Source organism: Podarcis melisellensis (genome assembly GCF_964234715.1).
Source record: "Podarcis melisellensis genome assembly, chromosome: 9".
Classification (NCBI taxonomy): domain Eukaryota; kingdom Metazoa; phylum Chordata; class Lepidosauria; order Squamata; family Lacertidae; genus Podarcis; species Podarcis melisellensis.
In genome coordinates this window covers 58,708,022-58,724,076 of record NC_138541.1, presented here as the reverse complement: position 1 = coordinate 58,724,076, position 16,055 = coordinate 58,708,022, and the positions used below count along the sequence as shown (strand labels likewise).

Below are 16,055 nucleotides of genomic sequence, written 5' to 3'. Positions count from 1 at the left end.
GGATATGCTTATAAAACATATTAAGTTTGTGTCTCTTCCAAATTACTGTAGGAATACACGATGGATGTTTTCTTTCGTCAGACGTGGGTCGACAAAAGATTAAGATATGATGGTCCCATTGAAATTCTAAGACTTAACAACTTGATGGTTACCAAAGTGTGGACACCAGACACTTTCTTCCGGAATGGGAAAAAATCTGTCTCACATAATATGACAGCCCCAAATAAACTATTCAGAATCATGAGAAATGGTACCATCCTTTATACAATGAGGTAGTTGATTTATCTATCTTTCCGTTCTTTTATTTTACTTTGCGTGAGAGAGGCAACACATCATTCTGGGGCTAATTCCATTTTGTTCCTTATAGGCTCACCATAAGTGCTGAGTGCCCCATGAGATTGGTCGATTTCCCAATGGATGGTCATGCCTGTCCTCTGAAATTTGGGAGTTGTAAGTCACACAGACCTTCTCTACTTAACGTCTTATGTATGAAACTGGTCAGATAATATCCAGAGTTGCATGGCTTAGGTCAATTGAAATTAATAGCAGGGGATATCACTGGACTGGTTGAGAAATGGCAGCTTAAAACAAGGGAGAAGGGAGTTGGGAAAAGTTCTGCTGTTTTGCTTCTTGGTGTTGGCTACTGTGTGGTACCCATCTCTGCCATTTCTCAAAGTTTTGTGTGTGTGTTAAAAACAACCACCCCTCAGTGTTTCTCCATCCCTGCTTTACTCAAAGTTGTGCGGCTATTTAAAACCACCATGTTCCTGTCAGTGTTTCTTCATCCCTGCCTTACTCAAACTTCTGCTATTGTTTAAAATAGCTGTTCCCCCCTTTAAGTATCTCTCCCTTCTCACTGTACTCAAAGCTCTCCCTCATCCATTTCTTGGCAGCTCATGTGACAGAGATAAAGGTTGTGGAGCCCTCTAATATTCCATAGTACAATGTATTTCACTCCTGGACCATGTGTTTTCTTCAATGTTCCAGGTGCAATGTAGTAATTTAGAATATATATATTTCATTAACAAGAAGACACCCATATGTGTACAACACCCATCAACTGAACTTAACCTTCTCTAAGTGAACAAGTTCAATGGCAGACTTGCTTTTTAAATTCTGTTTCATCTTAAAGATCCAGTAACATATCTCACAATGGGGTGTGTACACAAAGATGGCTGTGGGGGCGATCTGGGTGTAAAGAAGAGCTGAGAAAAGTGAGGAAGGGGGAGGAAATGTGGGGTGCAGGTAAAAATGGGGTGTTGCAAAAAAAGGGGGAAAGGGGGCAAGGGAATGGGAGAAGTGCCATTAAAAGAAATGCAGAATAGAATGGGGTGGTGGTTTCACAACTGAATGGAAGGTGAAAATGAAGCTAATTGCTATGTGTGGCTTGAGGAAGATTCAGGAGTTTACCAATAGGGTAGTTTGTGTTCAAGAGAGAAGGAGGCATGGATATAGGGGTGAAAATGCAAATGGCTGTAAAATGGAGTCACTGCAGAATTGAAGAGAGAAACTGCTTCAGAAATTACAGGGAACCAGGCAGAGGGCCTTCTCGGTAGTGCCGCCCTCCCTGTGGAAATCCCTCCCACCAGATGTCAAAGAGAACAACAACTACCAGACTTTTAGAAGACATCTGAAGGCAGCCCTGTTTAGGGAAGCTTTTAATGTTTGATGTATTACAGTCTTTTAATATTTTTTTGGAAGCCGCCCAGAGTGGCTGGGGAAGCCCAGCCAGATGGGCGGGGTATAAATAATACATTTTTATTATTATAAATTATTATAAATGGGGTTGGGAAGGTGAAAAATTAGCTTAGTAATTGTATGGGGTGGGAAGAGGAAGCTCTAGGGGTTAATATGGGGCGAATGGCAGTGGTGGGTCTGGCAAGCAGAGCTGAGCAGCGGTTCACTCCCTTGTAAAAAAAATATAATTATTAAGGTGACTGGCTAATCAAAGTAAAAAAAAACCCTGAAGCGATCCAAAGGCCTGTTGGCATCCATAGGTCAAGACCCAACATTTTAATTGTATGTATTTCCCACCCAGATGCATATCCAAAGAGTGAAATGATTTATACCTGGACAAAAGGACCTAAGAATTCAGTGGAAGTTCCTGAAGAGTCTTCCAGTTTAGTTCAGTATGACCTGCTTGGGCATACAGCATCTACGGATACTGTTAAATCCATTACAGGTAAGAATCTAGTTGGTGATCATCAACTTAAGGGGTGGAGTTAGCGGTCTAATTTCATTTTAGCCAAAGATGCTTTGGAAATCTCAGTGTAGCCTAAGAGGCATAATAAACATATGACAAATCCTAGACCATTTATCTCCAGGCTTACACTAAAGCCTGTTGCTGCATGCTGTTCTGTCTCTCTTCGGGAAGCAAAGTGAAAATGGTTGAAAATGCAAGATTGTAGCTACCGACATATTTTCATAGCCGTGCTGCTGGCAAGTGTTGATCTTTGTGATTTATCATGCTACAAATTGCATGCAGATTGTCAAACTAAATCCCTATTAGAATTGCTGCTGGAGCAAACACATTCAACATAACAGCTATTACTGCTGGGTTGTTTTTTAATTCTTTAAAAATATTTTTGTGTAGTGATAAAAAATAGCAACAGGCAGCAGTGTGAGAAGTGGCAGTGCTTACGATCTGTGGGTGTTTCTGTTTTTCATTTTTAAAAAAATGATGGCTGTTGGTTGGTTATATGATTGTATTGCTAAACGCTCTATTACTGGTGCAGTTTGAAACATGCTCTCGCAGAGATCACGACAGAATTAAGCAACAGAGGGAGCAGATGTAGGCGACAGATTTCTGAGTGTCGTTATTGATAACAAGATGAAGCAATATTTTCCTAATGTATTGGATATTATCTGTAAGTGAGATATCACTGATCTATAATGGAATATCAGGCCAAGATTCTTAGACTGCTCCTTAAGAAGGTGTCTCCATGATCTTGGTAAAAAATCTCAGTATGTAATTATAAAACAACTAGATCCTGGAGTGTAATGGACTTCCCAGCAAGATACCTTTACATTTCCTTCCACTTCTTTTAAAATTGCGTTTGAACAGCAGCCCAAATCCAGAATGATGGTTTCATACCAGAATTTCCACAAGAAGGCTCAGGTTGTTTATAGCTTTTCTTTAAGTGGGTGGGTGGTACGTGGGAGGAGAAGATGGGCGGAAGTGAGGCAATTAATTGAGCATTTTGATCATGCTTTGAGCTTTGGCAGGCAATTTCTTTTCACTGTGTGGAATGAAGAACATTGGTTCGGTTCTATCCTGCACACAGTTGCACTTTGGAACAGACCTGACCCACCATGGGCTTAATAAACCTCCTGTTCTTAATGCATGCCCTAGACTGGAGAAACAGGGATGGAAAAACAGTGATGGGCAGGTGGCCAACTACAACACATCTGGTCAACTATGTTTGGCTCTGTAGACTAGGACATGAGCATGGGAGAAGGCATGCAAGCCTTCAATATGTTTGATAATCCTTAGCTCTTTACTGTCTTGGCTTTGAAACTCATTTGCTCTTGTGCAGCATTTTTTGGTAGGCCCTAAGCCTGACTCCTAGGGACGCAGGTGGCGCTGTGGGGTAAACCACAGAGCCTAGGACTTGCCAATCAGAAGGTCGGCGGTTCGAATCCCCGCAACAGGGTGAGCTCCCGTTGCTCAGTCCCTGCTCCTGCCAACCTAGCAGTTCGAAAGCATGTCAAAGTGCAAGTAGATAAATAGGTACCGCTCCAGCGGGAAGGTAAACGGTGTTCCCATGCGCTGCTCTGGTTTGCCAGAAACGGCTTAGCCATGCTGGCCACATGACCCAGAAGCTGTACGCTGGCTTCCTTAGCCAATAAAGTGAGATGAGCACCGCAACCCCAGAGTCGGCCATGACTGGACCTAATGGTCAGGGGTCCCTTTACCTTTAAGCCTGACTCCAAGTAGGATAGAGAGCCTATTTCTATTTCTATTCAGATGGACCTATAACCACCTCACTTCATTCCCCCCTCCTGCTTTGAGCATTGGACTGGTCCCAAGGTCCCAAGCATACTTTCCATACAGTCACTATTATGGAAAATTTTCCATTGCAGGCCCCACTGAAATGTATGGGTACTCAACTACACAAGCCTAGGGAGATTCTTCTGTGCCGTCCCCATTCATTTCAATGGGGTTTAAACGGGAGAACTTCACCTGGTGAATAACAACTATGCTTGGTATTCATTGGCTTAAATAAACCAACGAAAGGAAGACATTTTCTTGTTGCATCTGTTGAAAATATAATCCTGAAGTACTAATTATATGTTTTCCAGATGCTGCAGTATCAGAACAGACAGCTAATATTTTACTTATACTTATTTTCCCCTCCCTCCAGCGTATACCTACATATCTTTATGGTACATGAAAGTATGAGGGATGTCAAACAGTCCCTATTATTTCATGTTTTACATCCCACCTCCTGGATAGTATTTTAAGATCTACTTACTTTCCCTGGACTCAGTATGGCTTTTGTTTATTATTATATATCCTGTTCTTCCTATGTGGAGCTTGGAGTGACTCATGTGAGCTCCCACTGCTGTCTTAGCTAGGCTGAAACTTCTTTCACTTTAGTGAAACTTCATGTTTTCAGAGTCAAATGAACTGAATGCAATTTGAGTAGCTGGAGAATATGTTAAAATAAATAAATAAATCTGGGTGTACTGAAAGTTGTTTTTTTTTAAATCACTTTTGGCTTTCCCCCCCTTTAAGGTGAATATGTCGTTATGACAGTACACTTCCACCTCAGACGAAAAATGGGTTATTTTATGATACAAACATACATCCCATGCATCATGACTGTGATCCTCTCTCAAGTTTCATTTTGGATCAATAAGGAGTCTGTTCCTGCCAGAACTGTTTTTGGTAAGTCTCACCACTGACTTTGTATGTCTTTTTAGTCTTCTTGAGGAGCCCAGTTGATTTGAATGAGAGATTTGGCCAAGTAAAGAGTATGCCCTCAGGCTCTGAATCTGTAATGTCAGCTTCGCTGATACAGGCCCCTTTCTCCTCCTGCCTTGGCGAGAGTGAATTGAAAAAGCAATTAGGAAAATCGATTACGCGATATTAGAATGAAGCACATTAAAATGCAATTTGAAAGAGGATGCTCCAATTGACACTGAAAGCAAGAGGAGACAAACGGCATGGAGGCAGCGCACAGGGAGCTGAGGGGGAAATCTGGGTTTCTGACAAAGGAGAGGAGAATACAGATACGGCTGAAGCAATTTTCTAAAGAAGTTATCTTTCTAAACCTCAGCATTGCCATGCATTGGAGAAGGATTAATCAAGTGGAGACCATTGAACCAAAAGACCTATTAAGCAGTACATTTCAGAGAGAGATGAATAAAAGAGGTTAAAATTAGGCCTGGCAGGGGCGGACTTTCCATCTGAAAGAGAAATCTGAATATGTATATATTACTTAGCCCTCCTCCGTTTCATCCCAGCAAGAAATCGCAAAAGAAAACTTCAGTGGCGCCTTTTCTTGTTGAGGCTGTAGAAAGGTAATAGGTTTCACAGAATTGAAAGTGCTTTGATATAGATCCATTTTTGCTTGTGGTGTGTAGATTTATCCCCACCTAATCCCATGTTGTCTCTGCTCAGACAGGTTCCCATAATAAATTAAAGCCTGATAAATAGGTTTTGTCAGAGATGACGTTGATGTTTCATCAATGTTTTTATGGCTCTGCTGTTGATTTTGTCCTTATATGTTGTACTCCACCTTGCTTGATTTTTACGAAAGTGCAGATTATTAAATTCATGCATAAATAAATAATGGCGGGATGGATTCAGAAATCCATATTCGGGCAATGCCTTTATTAGGCTAACCAAAAGGTCACAAAAGTTTTTGAGTTGCCCTGAACTCCTAATATGACTCAATCGGTGTTTCCCAAACATGGGTGTCTAGCTGTTTTTGAACTACAGTTCCCATCATCCCTGACCACTGGTCCTACTAGCTAGGGATGATGGGAGTTGTAGTCCCAAAAAAGCTGGAGACACAAGTTCAGGAAACCCTGATTTACAGGGTTGGTTGGAGACTCTCCCTCACACACAGACACCCCACACAAATGACCTGGGAGACAGGATTCTAAATTGGAGGAATTTTGGATTCCCTCCCCCCACCCCTATGGCTGACATGACTATCTTTAGTGGGATAGTTTTTGTATGTGCACCTAGCAGGCAGGTGATGATGTCTATGCTGTAATGGGCTGTGAAGGGTGGCTGTCAGTTACGAAGGGAGTTGGCTTACCCATACCAAGTGGAGTTCAGAAGGTTGCAAGTGATCCATGGTAACTTAAATAACATTGTTGCCTTTGACTGTCCTGTATAAGTAAGGCTGATGAGCATTTAGCAATGCGTTTGTTGTACTGTGTGTGTTGCCAGAGAACTGTTTGTTGTAGGATGGGTGCTGTTCCTGCAAGCAAGCTTCTTCAGGTCCACAAAATGTCATCCAAATGCCAGCCTGTATTTCCCCCCTTATTTACCTAACAAGCCTAGAAGTGTCTACTTGGAAGTCCCACCTAACTCAATGAGGCTTACTCCCAGGAAACCAGGTATGGCAGCTTTAATCTAGACTTACCCTTTCCATGGAAAATCCAATCAGTTAAAAAACCTTGTTTTTTAGTCGTTTAGTCGTGTCCGACTCTTCGTGACCCCATGGACCAGAGCACGCCAGGCATTCCTGTCTTCCACTGCCTCCCGCAGTTTGGCCAAACTCATGTTAGTAGCTTTGAGAACACTGTCCAAACATCTCGTCCTCTGTCGTCCCCTTCTCCTTGTGCCCTCCATCTTTCCCAACATCATGGTCTTTTCCAGGGAGTCTTCTCTTCTCATGAGGTGGCCAAAGTATTGGAGCCTCAGCTTCAGGATCTGTCCAGGGCTGATTTCCTTCAGAATGGATAGGTTTGATCTTCTTGCAGTCCATGGGACTCTCAAGAATCTCCTCCAGCACCATAATTCAAAAGCATCAATTATTTGGCGATCAGCCTTCTTTATGGTCCAGCTCTCACTTCCATACATCTTTACTGGGAAAACCATAGCATATGGACCTTTGTCGGCAAGGTGATGTCTGCTTTTTAAGATGCTGTCTAGGTTTGTCATCCCTTTTCTCCCAAGAAGCAGGCATCTTTTAATTTCATGACTGCTGTCACCATCTGCAGTGTTCATGGAGCCCAAGAAAGTAAAATCTCCCACTGCCTCCATTTCTTCCCCTTCTGTTTGCAAGGAGGTGATGGGACCAGAAAACCTAGTTGCCAATAAACCATTGGTGGTATTAAGTCCCCATCTGAACACACCCTGAAGTGATACATTTGTAGCAATAAGCCATCATTTGCTGGTCTTTGTGCTCAAAGGTGAAAATGCTTTAAAAAAATACTTTAGAGTTTCTATGGATTTTTTTTTCTAGCTAGCAGTCTTTAGCAAGTTTGGAAAATTCCATCGTTCCAAGAAGTACAGTTCAGTGTTTTCTGCTTTGTTTGTTCTTTTTCCCATCAAAGGAGCTTCAGGCTCCCAACGGCCTGCCTTTGTCTTGTTAGATTTGATTATATGAGAAGCAGGGTCTTGCGCAGCCATTCAGATTACATTTCTCCATCTTCAAGCAGGCATGAAGAAGCTCTTTATATTTTTAATGTTTACAGAGACCCAGCAGCTTTTGTCTGGGTGAAAAGTTTTCAATGGGAAGCTCTTATAAGTACAGCTGATGCCAAGAGCCAGGGATAGCTAATGTGAGCCAGTTTCATGTAAAATAAACATGAACAATGGTTCAGGGTTTCATCTTCCCCCTCCCTTGCAAAAAATGCTTATGAAACAGTGAGATGTTCTAGGTGTGAGACTAGAGGAAGGGCAAGGGCCAGCTAAGACATTTTTCTTTTTTGAGGTGACTATTATGCCATTCTACTCACCAGAAGCAGACTAATCAAGTGTCTCTATTTTCCAGGGACAGTCCCAGATTTACAGAAGCCGTCCCGGTTTCTAATCTGATCCTGGAATGTTCCACTTTTCCTTAGACAGGGGTGCCCAAACCTTTTCTAAAAGAGCCAGATTTGATGAAGTGAACATGCATGAGGGCTGACCAAAGTTATTGAGCTTTTTTTAGGATTGAAGTTGTTGAGCCTTTTAAAGGATTTTTACCCCAGGACAGGATTAGGCCACTGAAATGGACTTTGGACATGCCAAAATAGGATGTCCCTATTTTCATTGGAGAAATGTTGTAGGATATAGTTATGTGACCCCAAGCCAAGGAGATAAGTAACTATACAACCTTCAGAAGACACCTGGGAAGGTTTTTTTTTTAAATGTTTAATGCTTTACTATGTTTTTATATGTGTTGGAAGCCGCCCAGAATGGTTGGGGCAACCCAGTCAGATGGGTGAGGTATAAATAATAAAATTATTATTATGGGATAGGATGTCCCTATTTTCTTTGGAGAAATGTTGGAGGGTATGCTCTCTTTCCATATTCCCAATTGAATCTCATTCCTAGTAGCCTTCCTGCGGAAAGATTTAACAGATAAAGAGCTTCCTTAAAAAGTGCCAAGTGATAATCCTGCCATTTCCACTCCAAGCAGCAAAGTGAATTGTTCCCATTAATATCGATGTCACCAGTTCTATTTGGATTATGCGAGGAATAAGAACAGTCACAGTTTAGGCTACAACATAAATATATTAGCATTCATATGTCAATTAGGCAATCTGATACTCTCTTTAAAAAGACTTGAGTTTTTAATGAAATACACGATAGGATAATACTTAACAATTAAATATCCGGGAAGCACTTCTCTGCTGTGCTTCTGTGTATATACCCAGAGAGAATCAGAAGGATTAACAGTAGTCTTTTGTTATGTTTGGAATTACTATTTTAATCTGAAAGGCCCCTTCAAAATAAAATGTGTAAGTTCCCAAATAAAGAAATTGTCTTCCAGTAGGATACAATCCTTGTCTACATAATGCAATACAATTCCCCTGCCCTGTGCTTTCTGCCTGTACTGCCCAACTCCCCAGCATGAATTTTTTTTCTTCCAGTAGCACCTTAAAGACCAACTAAGTTAGTTCTTGGTATGAGCTTTCGTGTGCATGCACACTTCTTCAGATACACACGAAAGCTCATACCAAGAACTAACTTAGTTGGTCTTTAAGGTGCTACTGGAAGAAAAATTTTTTTTTGTTTTGACTATGGCAGACCAACACGGCTACCTATCTGTCCCCAGCATGAGATCTGGAAAGTGGCTGCCTCTTGGAGGCTGCCAGAAGGGAAGCAACTCTTTGGGGTCATCCCTCATGGATCTGAGGCCAAGTCTCCAAACTTTTGCCCTGCTGGACACAGCAAGGAGATCAGCACCTTGGACATCGTGTTGCAAAGGTTGGATGCCACCCCAAACTCTGCTAAGCTGTGGTAAGATTCCAGGGGGTTCCAGGCGCTCACCCAGGGCCTGTGTTCACATGAGAGTTAGGATGTGTCTTCATAAATACTGTTAGTTGCACATATTTACACCTTTAGTCAGCGTGGTCAGCTCAAGAGGGGCTTGTTCCCCACAGCCGTACAGCACTGGAGTCCAAGGTATTTCACCCAGCCTGCCTCCAGCCAAGATCTCAGCTGTCCCCAAGCCTCATGCCAAAGACCCCAACCTCTTCTTGTGACATCACACCCAGCTACCGTGGCAACCTTCCAAATTCCATGTCTCTGTTCACACCTCAGGGCAGGGAGGAAGGACAGTTATCGTGCATTGCCAATGGTCCTCAGCGACCCTGCATTGTTTCTTAGTGCCCCCAGTTTGGCCAGATAGTTGATGTTGTCGACTGCTGAAACCTGGTTTGCTGATGTAGTGTGTGCCCTTTATTTTATGAGGTATCTGGCCTGCCATTGTTAGAGGCACCAATTTTGAGTAAGGAAAGTTGCTCCGAAATGAGAGCTTTCTACCCAAGATCCCTTGGGCTCAGCCTCATTTCAATGGACTGTAGTCTATAATAATTTATTATTTATACCCCGCCCATCTGGCTGGGTTTCCCCAGCCACTCTGGGCGTCTTCCAACAAAACACTAAAATACAATAACCTATTAAACATTAAAAGCTTCCCTAAACAGGGCTGCCTTCAGATGTCCTCTAAAAGTTTGGTAGTTATTTTTCTCTTTGACATCTGGTGGGAGGGTGTTCCACAGGGTGGGTGCCGCTACCGAGAAGGCCCTCTGCCTGGTTCCCTGTAACTTGGCTTCTTGCAGCGAGGGAACAGCCAGAAGGCCCTCGGAGCTGGACCTCAGTGTCCAGGAAAACGATGGAGGTGGAGACGCTCCTTCAGGTATACTGGGCTGAGGCCGTTCAGGGCTTTAAAGGTCAGCACCAACACTTTGAATTGTGCTCGGAAACATACCGGAAGCCAGTGTAGATCTTTTCAGTGTAGGTCTAGCAAATGTTGAGGTCACCTCCTCTCTGCTTCCCCATACTCTTGCTTTTGATACTTCTCTTAATTTCTTTATTCTCTTCTGCATCGCAAAGCAGATGTGAATGTGCATACGAAACCCACACTTCAGGTGATCCTGAATCCACATTAAATATGTTTTTAGATGTGCTGTCAGATGCCCAGAGTGGCTGGGGAAACCCAGCCAGATGGGCGGGGTATAAATAAAAAATAATAATGTCTCAAGTGTGCATTGTGACACAGATACAGTTTTGAAAGTGTACAGTCTAAATACAAACTTTCCATGTACAGCTTTCCTTTTGCTGTAATGAGCGCATGTGCGCACACACACACATGCACACAGCATTGCAGAACACAGAGAGCCCTTCCCCGAGGTGCTTATGCTCTGTACTAATTCAAGCTGCAGCCTCAGTCCAAGAGCTGTAAGTGGATTGTTCCATATCATTAGAGCTATATTACAGAACTGTCAGGAGGAACACTGTACTGCTGTATTTGATCACATACCGCTGTCTCCTTGGCTGCTTTATTAAAATGTATAGTCTCTCATGTTATTTTAAAGCAATATTGAGTTCATTCTTCCTCTCTGCCTTCTGGTGGAGAAAGAGAGAGAGAGAGAGAGCCATAAACAGAATTTGCAGTGGAATCACTGTCATTTAGAGCTCTGAGCTTCAGTGGAGCCTTTTAGGTTTGCAAAAAATAGGTTTTTGCCTTTAGTACTTTTTAACACGCACACACCCTCCTTGGATAAAACACTTTAATTGCTATTGGGGTCAGGTAGACCACAACTAAGCAAGATTTTTAAAAAAGCAATAACAAGATGTATTGGACCCAGGGTTTCAATCTGTGGTGGTATGTCTTTAAAAAATACAATGGAAAATCATATAGCACATAGCACAGCAGGTTTCAATTGCTAAAACAGGCGGACAAATCATCAGTTGACTGGTCCACCAAGACCCTTATCAATTTCCAAGCATGAAAACTTTTTTGACCACAATCAGAGTTCTAAGCATTCTTTCACCGAAGTAATGACTCCATTTTAATGTAAAATTATGAATTTGTTTCCAGTGCTTATAATGAGTGCATGCAACTGTATTCAGATGATATTAGGGTGTGTGTGTAATGGCAGCCCCCATGTTAATTCCCGTGATGTCTCATGGATCCTGGCTATCTCTAGTAGCTAGGAATAAAAATATGGAATGGCTGAGGCCATAGTTTTAACTTCTGCATTAATCTAAAATAGTTATGGTGCTGTTAAAGGAGAGTTTTCACCACACTGGAGTAACTTAGACACTAGCAGTCAGTGTGGCATTGTGGCTAGAAGAAGAAGAAAAAGAGTTTGGATTTGATATCCCGCTTTATCACTACCCGAAGGAGTCTCAAAGCGGCTAAAATTCTCCTTTCCTTTCCTCCCCCACAACAAACACTCTGTGAGGTGAGTGGGGCTGAGAGACTTCAGAGAAGAGTGACTGGCCCAAGGTCACCCAGCAGCTGCATGTGGAGGAGCAGAGATGCGAACCCAGTTCACCAGATTATGAGACTACCACTCTTAACCACTACACCACACTGACTCTCCAGTGAGTGCTAGACTAGTACCTGGGAGACAGAGGGTTCGAATCTGCCCCTGACCATGAAGCTCATTGGGTGACCTCTCAGCCAAACCTACCTAGAAGCTTGTTGGTTGACCTCTCATTGCCTCTCAGCCAAACCTACTTTGCAGGGCTGTTGCGGGGATTAACTGAGGAGGGGGAGAACCATGTATGCCACCTGGATGATAAAGAGTGGTAGGAAGCATCAGGCGGGAGACCCCCATGGGAAACCCCAGAGGAGGAAGGCTCAGAGCCAGGAAATTGATGGAGGTCAGAGGGAGAAGAGTGGGAGGAGGGATTGGAGGCTGAGAGGCAGCAGGATAGAGTGAGCAAGGAGAGTTGGTGACCGGGAACTGTTCTGACTCAGAGACTAAAGCAGAGGGGGTGGGGGCAAGAGGCTGCAGGAAAAATCCCTGGAGCCTGCCTCTCCTACTGCGACAAGCTCCCCTCTCCACTAGTCTCCAAGGACATGCAAGGCGATGTGTAGAGTGGAGCAGAGATTACAGGTGCCCAGGTGAAGTTTGAGACTGCTTGGAAAACATCCGGCAGAGGAGGAGCCTTAGAGGAAGTGGAAGGAGAGGACCATCAGTCCTGGGAACTAGCAGAGCAAGTCCTGCTGGGAGTGTTGCTAAGTTATATGGCATATTCTTGAATAAAGAATTAACTGCACTAATAGTCTCTGCTTCCTGTGTGCTGACCGACATCTGGAACCAGCCCTGACACCACCTTGAGTTCCTTGGGCTGGGAAAAGGGATATGATTGCAATCAATCAATCAATCAATCAGTCAGTCAATACCTCACTCATGCAGTGTTTCACCCTCCCCACTTTAATTTCAGCTGGGGTCTCATTTGTCTCAATGCTTTTTAACGAAATCCTAAAGAGAGTGTTGAAAAGCTTCCAAACTATTTCAACTTGTGCCATTTTGTATTTGGCTATGGCCCCAAATATATTGGAGTGATTTATTTTTAAAAAATTGATATGATTCTCAAATGCAGCAGCGTTGCTTTGCTTCTTTTCTTTTTACAGGGATAACAACGGTTTTGACCATGACAACTCTGAGCATCAGTGCGCGGCATTCTTTGCCCAAAGTCTCCTACGCCACTGCCATGGACTGGTTCATTGCCGTGTGCTTTGCCTTTGTCTTCTCTGCGCTGATTGAGTTTGCAGCTGTCAACTATTTCACTAACATTCAGATGGAAAAAGCCAAAAGGAAGGCTGCGAGATCTGCTCCTGAAGTTTCAGTGACTCCTATGCAGAAGGAAAACTGTGCAGAAGAGGCACCCACGGTATTTAGTCTGTTTAATACACATTAAAACGTGACTAGTGAAATGTTGACCGAAAGTGCATTCAAAGCTGGGTCAGGGTTGAAGTGCATGGTCAGCTTCCATTCTAGGGTGGTTTGAACCCATCTTGCTTTCCATTGCCCTCTAGCTTCCTTTGAGACTATTACTTTTGTCCACAACCTAGACTGCACTCTTACTTAAACTGACTTCTTTGCCTTTTCCCTTCAGTCTTACATTTCTGTGTTACTAAGTGTTACTACAGTAACATTTCAGTGTTACTAAGGCAGAAATCAGTGCATCTGCAACACCAGTAGCAATTTCAGTGGTACCTCGGTTTTCGAACGTAATCCGTTCCCAAAGACAGTTCGAGTTCTGAAACGTTTGAAAACCCAAAACTTAACAGCCGAAAGCTAGGCCTCAGGATCTTGCACTCAGTGGAAGCTGCGTGGCATCTTCGACTTCTGAGGCGTGTTCGAAAACCGAAATGTTCGTCAGTGGAGACGTTTGAAAACTGAGATACCCCTATACACTCTTTTTCTCCCCTTAAAACCAGACCTCTTTGCTTTACTTCCTTGTTGCCATTTTCCTAGATAGGCAAGGAGGTCTGAAGGTCAAAATTATATATGTTAAAGAGTAGGCAGCTCCATGTAGCATATTTAAACTTAAAAGTAAGCTTTGGGGGCCCTTATTCAGATCAGGATCACTGCTTGTGGGGAAGAAAGGTTTATTTATTATCTCCCGTACCATCATTCCCACCCTCCCAGTTGCCTCCATGCTCTAAGTAGCAAATGCAAAAAAGCTCCCATGGGCACCAATGGGAGCTTCCACTTACCTTTCACTACTTGGTGTTGGGCTGATTCTGGGGGAAATCATAGTGGGAAAAGGAACTATTAAACCTCCCTTCTTTGCATGCTGGGGTCTCAGTCTACATTGCACCGCCATGATTACTTTATAGATTGGATCTGGACTTGTTGTGGGGTTGGTTTCAGGGACTGACTCTAACCTATGATCCTGGGACTCACGGTGTGACTCTTCCGTACACTTTTAACCAGGATTTTCAAAGCTAGAAAGCTTTGAGGCTTCTCACAATTCTATCTTTCAAATTGGTGCCTACCATGTGTCAACAACATTTTGGAAAATCCTTTCCGAGATCATTCTGCATATTCACAAAAAGCTTCCCTGGCCCAGTCCGAGGAAAGTGGATTGGATCCTGCAGGCAGAGATGGAATTGTATACAGACCTTCTTTAGTGCCATGTTTTAGGGGTGCGATAAAACGAACAGGAAATGCAGAGGCTTTTATTTTCATTTGATGCATCTGAAGGAAATTACCCTCCATTAAACTGTTATCGGAAGCAGACATCCACATGAGATGTTGCTGTATAAAATGAAGCCTCAGCTCATTTAGGCTGACCCTGAGATAAAGCCACATCATCAAAGTGCTATCACACCATCTGAACTGGCTGTCAAAGCTGGGCATCAGGTTGCTTCCTGTACTTTACACTCGGACTCAAAATATTACAGCAACAGAACAGCTGCCATATCCAGCGCATGCTCAGCTCAGGGGTGAGGAACAAGGGTGTAAGATCCATCCCAAGCGGAAAAGGTTCCTTTGCCAATAGCCAAGAAGAGAGACACAACAGGGCTGATAAATCCAACATGTCACGGAGCCTCTTCACTCCCAGGCCCCACACTTAGTGTTCAAAGTCTCGCGAATAATACTCCTGGGAATGTTAACATAGCATCATTCCCAAGGGTATTTTATTCCCAGGCAAGATGATGCTTGATGTGGTGGGAAGCCTTTAAAAAAAGAAAGTGGTGAGCAGGAAAGGAAAGGAAAAAAGCACTTTGACTGCCCCATATTAAAACATCACCAGAAAAGAAGAATTACATAAGTAAATAGGAAGCAAAAAGGATATAATATGAAAATGTGTGTATAGATGTCAATGCAGATATAATTAAAGGTAAAGGTAAAGGGACCCCTGACCATTAGGTCCAGTCATGGCTGACTCTTGGGTTGTGGCGCTCATCTCGCTTTATTGCCGAAGGAGCCAACGTACAGCTTCCGGGTCATGTGGCTAGCATGACTAAGCCGCTTCTGGCGAACCAGAGCAGAGCACGGAAACGCTGTTTACCTTCCCGTTGGAGCGGTACCTATTTATCTACTTGCACTTTGACGTGCTTTCGAACTGCTAGATTGGCAGGAGCAGGGACCGAGCAACGGGAGCTCACCTCGTTGCGGGGATTCGAACCGCCGACCTTCTGATCGGCAGGTCCTAGGGTCTGTGGTTTAACTCACAGCGCCACCTGTGTCCACCAGATATAATTACTATAATTTAAATAAGAACACATCTCACCATAGTGGAGGAGACTGGGGCAAGGTGGCCTGCATGCCTGTTGTTGTTGTTTAGTCATTTCGTCATGTCCAACTCTTCATGACCCCATGGACCAGAGCACGCCAGGCACTCCTGTCTTCCACTGCCTCCTGCAGTTTGGTTAAACTCATGCTGGTAGCTTCGATAACACTGTCCAACCATCTCATCCTCTGTTGTCCCCTTCTTCTTGTGCCCTCCATCTTTCCCAGCATCAGGGTCTTTTCCAGGGAGTCTTCTCTTCTCATGAGGTGGCCAAAGTATTGGAGCCTCAGCTTCAGGATCTGTCCTTCCAGTGAGCACTCAGGGCTGATTTCCTTCAGAATGGAGATGTTTGATCTTCTTGCAGTCCATGGGACTCTCAAGAGTCTCCTCCAGCACC

At 43.5% G+C, this 16,055-nt stretch overlaps 1 protein-coding gene across 1 annotated transcript in view; it reads left to right on the top strand.

The window, feature by feature from the left end:
- GABRA4 (gamma-aminobutyric acid type A receptor subunit alpha4) overlaps window positions 1-16,055 on the top strand; it is a 75,588-nt gene that overhangs the window by 36,227 nt on the left and 23,306 nt on the right. The window contains exons 4-8 of the mRNA XM_081924533.1: window positions 52-272; window positions 368-450; window positions 2,039-2,182; window positions 4,739-4,891; window positions 13,047-13,306. Of these exons, the coding sequence (XP_081780659.1) occupies window positions 52-272; window positions 368-450; window positions 2,039-2,182; window positions 4,739-4,891; window positions 13,047-13,306 (861 nt within the window). The remainder of the gene's footprint in view (window positions 1-51; window positions 273-367; window positions 451-2,038; window positions 2,183-4,738; window positions 4,892-13,046; window positions 13,307-16,055) is intronic.